This window comes from Citrus sinensis, chromosome 6, assembly GCF_022201045.2.
Source record: "Citrus sinensis cultivar Valencia sweet orange chromosome 6, DVS_A1.0, whole genome shotgun sequence".
NCBI lineage: Eukaryota > Viridiplantae > Streptophyta > Magnoliopsida > Sapindales > Rutaceae > Citrus > Citrus sinensis.
The window spans coordinates 20,752,028-20,764,885 of NC_068561.1; the positions used below are offsets into that span (position 1 = coordinate 20,752,028).

At 35.0% G+C, this 12,858-nt stretch overlaps 3 protein-coding genes across 3 annotated transcripts; 1 reads left to right on the plus strand and 2 right to left on the minus strand.

The window, feature by feature from the left end:
* Nucleotides 1-444: 444 nt before the first annotated feature.
* LOC102629307 (casparian strip membrane protein 1-like) lies at nt 445-2,536 on the minus strand. The gene is made up of 3 exons (XM_006481806.3): nt 1,479-2,536; nt 1,126-1,249; nt 445-1,034 (listed from the first exon to the last, which is right to left on the minus strand). The coding sequence occupies exons 1-3, from the start codon at nt 1,733-1,735 to the stop codon at nt 819-821; spliced, it is 597 nt and encodes a 198-aa protein (XP_006481869.1). The 5' UTR covers nt 1,736-2,536; the 3' UTR covers nt 445-818.
* Nucleotides 2,537-2,641: 105 nt separating this feature from the next.
* On the minus strand, nt 2,642-7,173 carry LOC102609878 (mitochondrial fission protein ELM1). Its single transcript, XM_006481658.4, has 11 exons — nt 6,830-7,173; nt 6,261-6,396; nt 6,087-6,153; nt 5,849-5,945; nt 5,152-5,301; nt 4,902-5,028; nt 4,212-4,324; nt 4,078-4,141; nt 3,891-3,984; nt 3,677-3,785; nt 2,642-3,035 (listed from the first exon to the last, which is right to left on the minus strand). Exons 1-11 carry the CDS (start codon nt 7,034-7,036, stop codon nt 2,934-2,936), a joined length of 1,266 nt encoding a protein of 421 aa, XP_006481721.1. The 5' UTR covers nt 7,037-7,173; the 3' UTR covers nt 2,642-2,933.
* Nucleotides 7,174-8,779: 1,606 nt separating this feature from the next.
* LOC102610797 (peptidyl-prolyl cis-trans isomerase CYP18-2) lies at nt 8,780-12,178 on the plus strand. The gene is made up of 6 exons (XM_006481662.4): nt 8,780-8,941; nt 9,049-9,144; nt 9,248-9,309; nt 9,586-9,719; nt 10,446-10,530; nt 11,862-12,178. The coding sequence occupies exons 1-6, from the start codon at nt 8,873-8,875 to the stop codon at nt 11,905-11,907; spliced, it is 492 nt and encodes a 163-aa protein (XP_006481725.1). The 5' UTR covers nt 8,780-8,872; the 3' UTR covers nt 11,908-12,178.
* The last annotated feature ends 680 nt before the right edge of the window (nt 12,179-12,858 follow it).

Sequence of the window (12,858 nt, forward strand, 5' to 3'; positions counted from 1 at the left end):
TAGAAATTATAGATGCTTAATTAGTAAATTATAGACGCTTAACCATTAAATATAATTTCTTAACTAGAAATTATAGATGCAAATAAAAATTAACTATTTTTATTAATTTTTTTTTGTTTATGTTGTTATAGGTTAATGAAGAATCTTAGAATGTGCATCAATGGTGATGGCTACAAATTTATGTTGAAAATTTAAAATTATTTTGATTTTTCGTATAAAATTTGATCATTTGTAATTATGTCGAAGGCTTAAAATTATTATGTTTTTATTTATGTGGAGGTTGTTAAAATTTAATCACTTGTATTTTATTTTAATATGGAATTTAATCATTTGTAATTTTATTTCTAAATATGGAGGTTGTCATGTTTATTATTATTTAAAAAAAAGTAAAATATTTAGAAATTATTATTTAAAAAATGGGGATCGGGTCCCCGCTTTAATCCCCGCTCAATTCGGGGATTTTCGGGGATATACCCAAACTATCCCCCATTACAATTTTTCGGGTATGGGGCGGGTTCGGGGGAAAGCTTCTAAATCGGGTTCGGGTTCGGGGATCATGATCCCCGCCCCGAACCCGCCCCATTGACATCCCTAATACAAGTAATCTGGACTCTGAATATGTCACCTTCTTATGATCATATTGAGCTGAGAATAGGCATTCATTCAGTATATTTTAATTTGAAATGCCATACAAGAAAAAGCATATATGCTCTAAAGCATTTTGAATGGATTCACATAACACAGAACATATTAAATTTAATAGCAATCCCTCAAATACAATAGAAACACTCGAGTGGAACCATAGAACATTCTGTCTCTTAATGCTTTCGGAGAGCAAAACCAGAGAGCACCACCAACATCACGAAGAGGACAACGGCTATGAAAGATGCCACCACAGCCCCACTGACTTTCTGGCAGAAATCACCAAATTGCTGGCAAATTGCGAACCAGTTTGTGTTTTGATTGCCGTTGTGAGCTAAGTAAACAATGGCAGCAGCGGCGGCGGCAGCAGCTGTAGCAAAAGTTAATGTTACCTGCAATATATGAAAACATTTTCATCTTTATCTGTCAAGTAACAAATTGTGTTGTGTCAGAACTCAAGAAGCTAATGATTAACGAGCTTACGGTGTCCAAAATGAGTAGGAGGAGCCTCGGTCCAACAGCATGTGGGCGAACAATAGTGACAATGGAAAAGGGAAGGGAAAGGACTAGGTAGCCCCCTACTAATGCCATTGCAATTACGAAATACCTGCAGAAAAGGATATCCCAATTTTTTGTAGCACAATTTCTGTAAACTCTCAATCTTGTTTCTATTACTTGTATGATTCTAGGAATGATATTATTCAAGTGGCATGTGATTCTTTTCCGCTGTGAAATTGATTCTGCATTATTGCATGCCAGAACTTAATACCAACAAGGTTGAGCATATATGTGTAAATGTGATGAATGACAGAATTTCAACAAGTAAGTTCACATACTGAAAAGTGGGAAGATCATCATAGCTGGCTTGAAACTGAAAGAACTGAGTGAAGAATGGAAGAGTCTCATCGCTAGTTCCCATCGCCGTGGCAGCAGCTAGAGTACACACCAGGGCACCAATCCTCAGAATGAAATCAAATATTGCTATTCCTTTCTTGTATCCAGCCTTTTCCCGCCTTGGAACTCCGATGAGGGGTGCTTTTCCTTTAGCAGCCGAGCTAGACTCTGGAACATCAACAGTAGCTGAATCACTCATTTTGGTTAAATGTAAAAGAGGCTTGAAGCTTGTGATGTGAATCTGAGAATAATGATTGATAAGAGAATTAAAATGCTGTGATGAAAGTGGATGAATGGATGAGTCTTATATAGGGAAGCAAAGCAAAGAAGAGCAGCTTGAAAAATATTGCAAAATTGAAACTAGACCTTTTTTGGCTAATGGGAGTAAGGGGAGTCGTTGACATGATGCAGTGCAAATTGAGGGATTAGGAATCAAGAACAAAATGTGATTAAGTCGAGACAAAATACCAACTCACAAAATGTATTTAGTCAATCAGTTAACTAAACCATGCAAAAATCGTTTTGTCATTCCACTCAGACTCTAGCTCTTTTGGCTGTAATTCTTGAGAGATTGCATTAAAAAATACCAAATCCTCATAAGAATCGTGAAGCTAGTATTTTGCAACGGTCATCTTATGTCAAGTAACTTCAGCTAATTTTCGTTTACATTTCAAGATACGAATCACTTGGTAGTTATTAGTGAATCATATGTTTGAGACTCATTCCTCCTCGTAAGTTTAAGCCAAACACACTCAGATAAAAAATTGGTTAACAGTTCATGTTGTCAGCAGCACATGGCAGGCATTGACAAAACTTAGAGGTGTAAAACGGATTGGATCAACCCATCACAAAAGCCCAAGTTTAAAGAGAGAATGGGTCGGTCCACTGACCCAAAAAAGAAAGCTCAAGTGCGATCTTCAAGTACTACTGACAAAAGAAAAAGTACAGTGCAATATTCAATTGACAAGTTTCGGCATTTGCAAATCTACAATGAAGCAGCGTAGGCCAGTAATAATTTTTTTCCCCCCCCCCCCCCCCCCCCCCTCTCCTTTTTTTTGTTTTCTCTCTCTCTCTCTCTCTCCCCAAGAGAAAATGAAATTACATATCAAGAACTGATACAAATCATAGCTGCTTGCAAGCTAGTTACTCTTCTGCTGTATTATTACAAAACTCAAAAGAATTCAAAATTCCAATTGTTGTTAAACAACAAATGAGTGGTAGTAATTTTGGTCCAGTGAGAGTGTTTGTAGGTTGTTTGCATCTTGGAACGGGGACATTGTAAAAAAAAATTAATTGCTCTAGTTACTCTGCAAAAACTGGATGGAACAGCTGCCTGAAGGGGGAAGCAGTCCTGGCAAAATTTTACTTGGTTTATTGACCCAATGTTAGCAAGCCGATTATGAACAGAGTCTCCATCCCCGCTCAGCAAGTGCCTTTTTAACCCGATTAGCAGCCTCTGCAAGGTCATTCAATGGAGGATAGCTCCAATTCTCAGAAATCTGGAAAATTGAACCACACATCAGTAGAATTTAAATAAATAAACTAGTATTGAAGTATTAGCTAAGTTTGTTTGCAAAATATCTTGTAATTGAATGAGAAGTCTTGGAATCTACTCTCAGATACACAGGGATTGGGAGGGTTTGTGTCCAGTTTGGAGAGCCGAGGATAAGGGTTAAAAGGAAGCGCGCGCCCACACACACACACACAGAGAAAGAAAGAGAGAGGTAAGCGGGATCAGCTGTAAGCAACTAAAGGTAACAGGACCAGCAATGGCATAATACTTGGGGTAACATATATATTTTGTTTTAGGGAAGAGTATAAAAGTGAGAGCTATATTGACAAGGTAACATATCACCTGATTATAGCTACATGAGTGCACCAAATGGATTTAAAATGACAAAAAGAAGGAAACTAGATCTGAAAAAAGATAATCCCTCTGGCCTCTCCACATGTATATGTTTGTTTTCAACTAAATATTAGTAGAAAGAGAAGTAAAATGCAGGATTTTATGCAGCTTCTCAGATCATTTCCTTTCCTCGTAGATCAATTTGAAGGGGGTGTGTATGTATAACAACATTTTCAAAGCGAAACACACACACACGCGCATATTTATGATTCAATAGGGAAGTAGGGCACTTACATCCTCTTTACCAGTGAATGGTCGAACAACTCCTCTTTCCTGCAGAGATTTTTGGAAGTATGCAAACTTCCACGTACACCTCTCAGCTCCTATAACATAAACAGGTTTCCTACAGCAAAAAAAGTGAAAAAAATAACACCATATGAATTTTCATTCAGAGGAATAATCAAGCCATAAACTCATGAGTTTTACTCCTTTCATATATCAAACATACCCGGTACTGCAAGCCTCGCTCAGCATACTTACTGAATCAGCTGTTATGAGAAAAGCATCAGCCCAAGCTAAATGCCCCATGTGAGGATTTGGATCTATGCAGTTTACATAAAAGCAAAAATAAGTAGTCACCTTCGTTAGGTAAATTAAACTACAAAAATCTCTCAAAGATAATGAAAGCAAAGTACCTTCACCATTCCAGATGAAGACCTTGGGATTATTACTAAATTCGTTCACTATAATCTTAGCCACCTGTCAAAAGTGCTATAAGTAGCAAGAGTGATAAAGAAAATCAACAAAGGCAACTGTGAAAAAATTCTACCTTCTCTGGAGTTCTTCTAGAGAATGATACTCTGACGCTTCCACAACTCCAAATAACACCCTGCAACATTGCAGTTAGCTGCTTTGCAAGATCCACACCATACGTACAGTTGCCTATAAAAAATTTAACACAAAATATTTCTTACTTAAGGGAGTGACCATCAAAGTAAAGCAACACATGTCTATTTTCTGCGTATGAGGTATTACTGGACAAGCATCTGGCACAACATCAACAATTTTCTATTTAGAAATTATCATTTCTGGACAAAAACTTTCCATTATGGTTCAACTTGACAGCTCAATATAATTAACACAATAAGCACATTCCCTTTGATCTGAAAATTTGAACTTTCCAGGACTTGAAAACCAAAATAAAATTCCAATCCAGTCTAGGGGCTGATAACTGCTGAAGATAGTAGAAAGAAAATATGCTACTTAAAGATAAAGCAAGAGAAATTGGATCAAATCACAGTACTCCTTGCCTAGAAGTTTCCGTTTTCAGACAAAATGATACAATCCATGTATACAACAATGACTTTTGATGACTTTAGAGGATATAGCTGCATATATCCTTGAAAACAATCTTGCCAAGGTCAGTAATAAACAAGTTAGTTTAAAAAAGAAAAGGTCAATAACAATTCAAATAACAGAATGCAAAAGATGACAAATTGCCAATTGGATGACTTATTACTTGTAGGACCTCCAACATTAACCACAAACAAGGGCTTTGGCAGTACTGCCAACTCATCATGCCAGACAGAAGCAGCACTCCTAAGTGCTGCAGAATCAGCCTGGTGAAGAGCTCCCACAGTCAGAACCTGACGTTAAAAATCCAGACCATCAGCTACAACATTATTGATAACTACAATAGTAGCTTAAAATTAGATGGCAATAAAAATTATAATACAACCGGACAAGTATTTCATAACCAATGTACATACCACATGTTGGTCAGGAGGTTCACGCGGAGTTATCCACCTCCGGAGGAACCAAGGAATTTGTTCCTGAGCATGAGGGGTCAATGGGTAATAATCATGACATGGAGTAATCACCATATCAAACCTATTCAGATGCGTCCTAGGATGTTGTATCTGTAAAATAGTATCAGAGGGGAACCCATAAGAACTATATGTTACCAGTTTTGCATGCCGAATGCGCATCCAACGCACGATAACCACATTTTAACTGAAATAAAATACAGTAAATAGAAAATGCAAAGCGAAGCAAATATAATCCTTCACAGTTTGCAGAAAGATGAATGAAATGGTAAGTAGCAACAAAAACCAAGTAAAATCACACACAAAAGTGTTATCTTCTTATAAGCAAAAATAGAAAAGCAAACAATACAACCTGAATTCAAATTATTTTTCTTCTACAAGTATCTGAACAAAACTACCAAAAATGAGGGCGAGACTCAGAATTCTATCTACAATGTTGAAGAAAACAAAAATAACAGAATAGAATGAACAGCAGTCTTGCCATATTGGACCAAATGATTTACCGCTCCTAGATTCATGAAAGGCATAAGAAAACATAAGCACATGGAAAACCAACAGTCTGCCTCACATTTCAGCACATTTATCATACAAATGCTACTTCAGCTTCCAGTAGGTAAAAATTGAAAGGATAAAGTTTAACCTGAACAACGAAAACATTTTCTGGAGCTAACCGTTTTATGGAGCTTGCAACAGAAATAGTATCTCGTCCAGATGCAACCACCAATAATGGGCCCTCCCTGAAAAAAGTTTAACAGCTATGATTGGCTTATAACAGATTTTGCATAGTCATTCAAGACATTAACCACATAGGGTCCAAATGGTAATCTCAAAGGTCGGCATCAAATCGTTGTATAACATTTGCACAGGAGAGTCCATACCTTTCGAATGTTTGATAAGCCATCTTTGCAATCTGCCTTGCATCAGCTTCCAAAACTTGTGACAAGCCTGCACTAACCAATCAGAGATTTTTCTATTGATTAAAAAAAAAAAAACTGTATTCAGAAATAAGAACTGTTAACTGCAAATGAACTATGGTCTTCTTTATTGTTTACCACTTGTTTCAGGTGCTACTAATTGAAATTGTGAATAACCAAAAACTTGAGTTATAAAATAATCTACTTTCTTGTGGAGAGAAATCGGCAGCCAATGAAGCCACTCATTAATTCCTCCTCTTGGCCTAGTAACACGCTGCATAGAATCAATCAAATAATCACCACTAATACAACAATGTATCAACTTGGATTGAGACAAATTTTTATAAAAAAAAAAATTCTACAGAAGCAAGTAAAACCGACTCTATAAAAATGCAGTAGAACTGTTTTCCTGACACAACAGCATATATACCAATGCATTTACTGGGATTCAAATAAATGTTAGCACTGTGTTTGGTAGTACTTATGTAAAAAGATGGTTTCTGTAAAAGCACTTTCTAGAAAAGCACTTAAAAAGAAATTTCTAAAAGAGCAAATGCAACCACATTTCAATTAAAAGACTGTTACATTAAGGTAAAAATTAGCCAAAGGGCATAAGAAAAGGAATAATAAAACGGCCTTTAAAAGAAAATAAAGGAATAAAAGAAGAAACTATTGAAGAAAAATTAATAAACAAATAAAGCACTCACGTATATGGAATGCCGACCTGAGAGTCCGACGGCGCGAACCAAACCGATGCACTGATTCTCAGCGCCCGCGAATCCGTTGCCTATTATAATCGCGCGTTTGATTACGCCGTAAAATCCACTTTCGAATATCTCCGGTGTTTTCGACAATTTGATGGCCGGCTCCGGCAGCCTGATCGGTCTCATCGGCTGACCCCACGCTCGCAACATTTCTAGCCTCCGAACCACTTTGTTTCAAACTTTTTGTTTTTAAATGGCTATGTCGGGCCGAAAGTGTCCGGGCCGGGTCAAGCCCAATCTGTGTTTACAAAAAAGCACATCTAAATGGTGGAAAAGATAGCTGATTAGTTACTGCCAAAGACAACTCAACTATAAATTGATTAATTTTTCAATAGATATCCTCTCCTATGGAAGAGGTTTTTGACCAAGTCAACCACCATTTTTTTAAAAAAATTATTTATTTCAGTAAATTTTAAGAGTTTAAGATTTAATTTCAAACCATCCAAAATGTGTTCTAATTTTTTTTTTTAAGACACAATCAACCTTAATGTTTTGTGAAAATGAAGCTCTCTATTGGGCTGTTGTTAGGGATGGCAAAAATCCCCACGGGAACGGGTACCCTCGGGGATTTTCCCCATTCGGAAAGGGTATGAGGATAATTTCATACTCAATTTCTTATTCGGGGAGGGGACGGGAAAATTTTTTTACCCAATTTCTTATTTGGGGAGGGGACGGGGATGAGGTGGAATCCCCATCCCCTACCCATTTCCCCATTTTAATTTTTTAAAATTACTAGTAAATAAATTATAAAATTATAAATATTGGTAAAAATAAAAAATATCAAAATATTTATATTATTAAACTTTTAGGCCTAATTAACTAATTAAAGTCCTAAATTTTTATTTAGGACATTAAAAAGACCAAGTAGATTCTAATAACCAAACATTTTTTTTAATTTTAATATTCTTTAAATATTTTAAACTTAAATCTATTTTTTATTTATTTTTAGATGTTATAATTGCCCACAACGAATCACAATTTTAATATCTAATCTAATCTAATCTAATATTTGCTTTTGATTTGCTCCGATTTAACTATTGTGTTGTAAAGAGAATAGTCCACATTTATAAAGTGCCCATGCCACCATTGAAAAAGTTAATTTTGAATCTAAATTCAATTTTATTTGTAACAATTTTGTATTAGACTATTAATTTGTTTATGATAGTTTGCAAAAGAAATTTGTATCCCTTGCATGTTGCATTACTTACTAATTTAATGTATGTGACTTTTGTAATAGATATTAATGTAAGATATATTTCAAACTTTACTTTTATTTAAATTTTTTATTTTAATATGATTAACTCAAAATCGAAAAAAAATGTATTAATTATTCGGGGATCGGGGACCCTCGGAGATCCCCTGTTATTATTCGGGGAGGGGATGAGAATTCTTTCAAGTAATTCTGACGGGGACGGGGAGGGGACGGGGACATACGCAAATTATCGGGGATGGGTACGGGGAGATCGGTCCCCTCCCCTCCCCTCCCCATTGCCTTCCCTAGCTGTTGTGTACATATGAAATGAAGATGTCGATATTGCGTATGGATGTCGTAATGCATTGATTTTCCATTAGATTGTTAGCATGTTTTATTAATTTAGTCAATTATCTATTGTGCCATAGATTGTCAGTAAATTAATTTTAAGTTACTTTTATGTACTGCCACTTAGTTGGAATGTAATGAAATATCAGTTTTCTATTAAAAGAAAAAAAAATTTCCTTAACATTATTTATTATTAGTACTCTATTATTATTATTATTATTATTATTATTTTGTTATGGAACGATTCAAACACGTGTCGTCTACTAGAAGGGTGCTTGTGAAGTAACAGGAGTGCATTTAGTAGAAAACTGGAGCAGCCCAATCTGACCCAATTAGGCCCGACCCAAGACAAGATTCCAATAAAAGCCCGCTGTCGCGCACACTCATCAGCGTTGTTTCGTTTCTGAGTTTCTGATAGTGTTGTGGTCTTGAAAGCAACAATAAAGATGCTGGCAAGTGACGACGGTCCGCCGGAGGTCACTTTAGAAACTTCCATGGGCTCTTTCACCGTCGAGGTACTTCTATTCCTCTCCAATATTTCTTTTTTTTTTTATTGGAAAAAAATTTGAATAATTAATTATTAATATTATTGTTATTATTAATATCTAATTCAAAATTACAGCTTTACTACAAGCACTCTCCAAGAACTTGCAGGAACTTTGCTGAACTATCTCGCAGGGGTTATTATAATAACAGCAAATTCCACAGAATTATTAAGGTATAGTTCTCTGCTTAATTAGACTTTATTTGTTCTTTAATCTTTTTTTAGAGGAATTTAGCAAATTATTTGTTCTATTTATTTACTTATTTTTGCGGTGTAGGATTTTATAGTTCAAGGTGGAGATCCTACCGGGACTGGAAGGGGAGGAGATTCCATATATGGGTACTTAGTTTTATAATTTTTGTTTTAAAAGTAAAAACTGAATTTTAATGCTTTATAGTGTAAAAAGTTTTAATTTTCTTTTTAAAAAAAAAAAAAAAGTGACCTTAGTTATATATAATCAGTTCCTTGATTGTTTGTGCCCTTGTTTTGACTAAAAATATTCATTGATCCTTGGTTAAAGTTAAATTTTATTTACTTTTCTTTTATGACTTTTGTGATGTTTAATGATCTTCATCTTATACAAATTGCTTTGTTGTTATGTACTATGTACTGCAGCCATGTTTTCGAAGATGAAATAAAACCAGAATTAAAGCATACTGGAGCTGGGATCTTGTCCATGGCAAATGCTGGTCCAAATACAAATGGAAGCCAGTTCTTTATCACTTTGGCGCCTGCTTCACATCTGGATGGTAATGTTAATAATATCATTGTCCTCCTTTATTGACTCTAAGAATTCATTTTCTTGATTTGTCATAATTTTTTTGAAGTGCGTGAACTGTATATCTAGAAGTTCAAAGTTGAATCTGAAATTTTTGCTTCATGGGCTGGCCTAAGTTGATTGGGGCAAGTATTTTTGTTTACGCTTGGTGTTGAATTTGATACCAACAACTAATTGCCAACCTGGATTTACGGCTGGTGTATGTAGACCATCTCACCTTAACCCAACTGACCTGGGTATTATTGAATTCTAGCAGAGTCTTTTTTATTACTTCTTGTGCCTTATATTCTTCCACATCCAGTTTCACTCATTTATTAATAAACCTATGTAACTTCCCACTCTTGAGTCTTGACTCACATCCATGTCTGATGAGTGAGCTAGTACTGTCTAAGACCTTCATCATCTTAATATCTGGTCAACATTGCAATGTTGCAAATTCGAAGCCAATTCAAAAAGTGGCCACAAAACATTTCGTTAGAGTTTTCTGCCAGTGAGAATTTCTTTTTCTTTTTGATTGATTCAAAACCAAATCCGTATTTATGAGTTCTGGTGTGAATGTTATTTATGAGTTCTGGTGAGAATGGCAACTTAAGTGTTGGTGGCCCTTGGTTTAATCTTTGTCACTGCAATTGTAAATTGTTATTTTCCTTTACTAGCAAATCTAATTATGTTTTAACCTTTTTTTTGTATTATCCAGGAAAGCACACTATATTTGGAAGAGTATGCAGAGGAATGGAAGTGATCAAAAGGCTTGGCAGTGTCCAAACTGATAAAGATGACAGGTCTGAATTTTCTTATACTTTATTGTTTTTCTTTTGGGGTCATTTGTTTCACATAAGCCAGTTATATGAGTTATATTTCAATTTCGATTTTGGAGTGATTTGCATGGTCAGCTTAATAGAATATGGAGCACTTACTAGCAATCATTTAATTGGAACATCTTTTAAACCATGACCTACTTTGGAAAAAAATTGCTCCTGCACTAGTAAACAACCCTCGTAAGACATTCGACTAAACTCTTACATGGAAAACCCGAAAGTAGGAGAATAAGTTGTTGACTTAGGTTTGCCAATATTGATGTTCAAGATTTATGCAATTAATATTTTCTTATGGTGTCATTTGAGATCACGAGCTTGTGGCTCACATCTGGAGTCTGGATCCAACAATTAACGCATAATCAGTAACTTACAGTGTAGGGGCAATGGGAGAATTACCTGTTTCGACATTCACCATTAACTGAAATGACAAAGTTAATGGTGAATGACCTACTTTGGAAAAAAATTGCTATGTGACCTGCACTAGTAAACAACCCTCGTAAGACATTCGACTAAACTCTTGCATGGAAAACCTGAAAGTAGGAGAATAAGTTGTTGACTTAGGTCTGCCAATATTGATGTTCAAGATTTATGCAATTAATATTTTCTTATGGTGTCATTTGAGATCACGAGCTTGTGGCTCACATCTGGAGTCAGGATCCACAATTAACACATAATCAGTAACTTACAGTATAGGGGCAATGGGAGAATTACCTGTTTCGACATTCACCATTAACTGAAATGACAAAGTTTAGCTATATACACAAAGGATGGGGGGCCATAATTTAGTTGCTTTTTATTGGTTTATGTCATGAGGATGGCAAAGCTCTGTCAAGAACTTAATGTGGAGTTACAAATTACTGCAAAGACTTGACAGAGAAAGTAATGACAATCTGACCAAAATGTTGTATATTAAAAGGAAGATTTTTGCCCAGATGATTCTGTTAATGACTTGTGAACAACAAACTGGCTAATACATTCAGAGAGGTCAATAAATCCTTGTTTGGAGATGTCGAGTATAGTCAAACATTTGCTTAGTTTATTAATTTGATTCCACAAGACTTATTCATTTCGACAAATATCCTATCACAGTCTGCACATTACCATTGCTTACCATTTGATAAGATAATTTCCTGGCTTTCTTTAATGTGATTTTGCCGTTTATTAGCCAGAGTCTGGAAATACCATAACCTATGCATGTGTAAATCTTGCTAGAGTTTACAGTTATGGTCTGAGAACACAGCTGACAACCACTTGTGAAAAGCCGTGCTCATACACTGTTTTCTTTGCTCATACAGGCCCATCCATGACGTTAAGATACTACGGACTTCTGTTAAGGACTGATGCCATGAAACGGTTATGGAAACCAACGTTTCCACATGATTTTGGGTGCACTAGAGCCAGTGTTCAAAAATCTGATTCTGAAAATTTCTAACATCTGATTTTGGATGCACTATACTTTGGTATTTTATTGAAACAGAAGGCAAATATGGATCATTTGTAATTCTCGTCTTATTTACCATTTGTTTTTTCCAATTGCACCTGACATGAAAATTGTTTGCTGTGGAACTGTAAACTTTCCATACACATTTCAGATATGAGGCCTTCATAGGAATTATTGTTTTTAACTCAAAATTATGCTTTCTTATTTCGAAATTCGAACGTCCAAAAAAATGTTGCTTTTGTATTTCTCTTCTTTATGCATTACTGAATCTCCACTCTTAATCATTCAACCGTTCCTCTTCATTTTAATTAAAATTTACCCTTTCTTCCGCAGCCCAATGCATGTTTTCAAGTAAAGTGAAGTTATTTACTCTAAAAAATATTTTAAACACTTATATTTAAAAAAAAAATTACAAAAATATCTATAATATATTATACATTCAAGGATAATTTAGAATAATTAACCATAAGATTATTATTTTAGACATCCATCATATAGGCCCATTTATTTGTAGTTATTCTTTATTTAAACCTAAAACTTGCTTCTTCGTGTCTAATAAAAAAATTTGGAAATTGTTCACGGTGCATGTATGATTTAAAAAAAAAAAAACATTAGTTTCAATTGCTGTAGTACAAAAAGAATAGTGAAAACAAAGAAAGGCAATTATAGGAAGGAGAAGAAAGAAAAGGCAAAAATGGCAGTGAATTGCAATTAGCTAAGGAAAATGTGATCGGAATAAGAGTCCTTGCAGTGTAGGTTTAAGAATATACTGAATATTTTTATAGGTGTATAGAGTAAATAAAGATAATTAAAATAAAAATTTATAGTATACTGAATCAAACTCAAATATT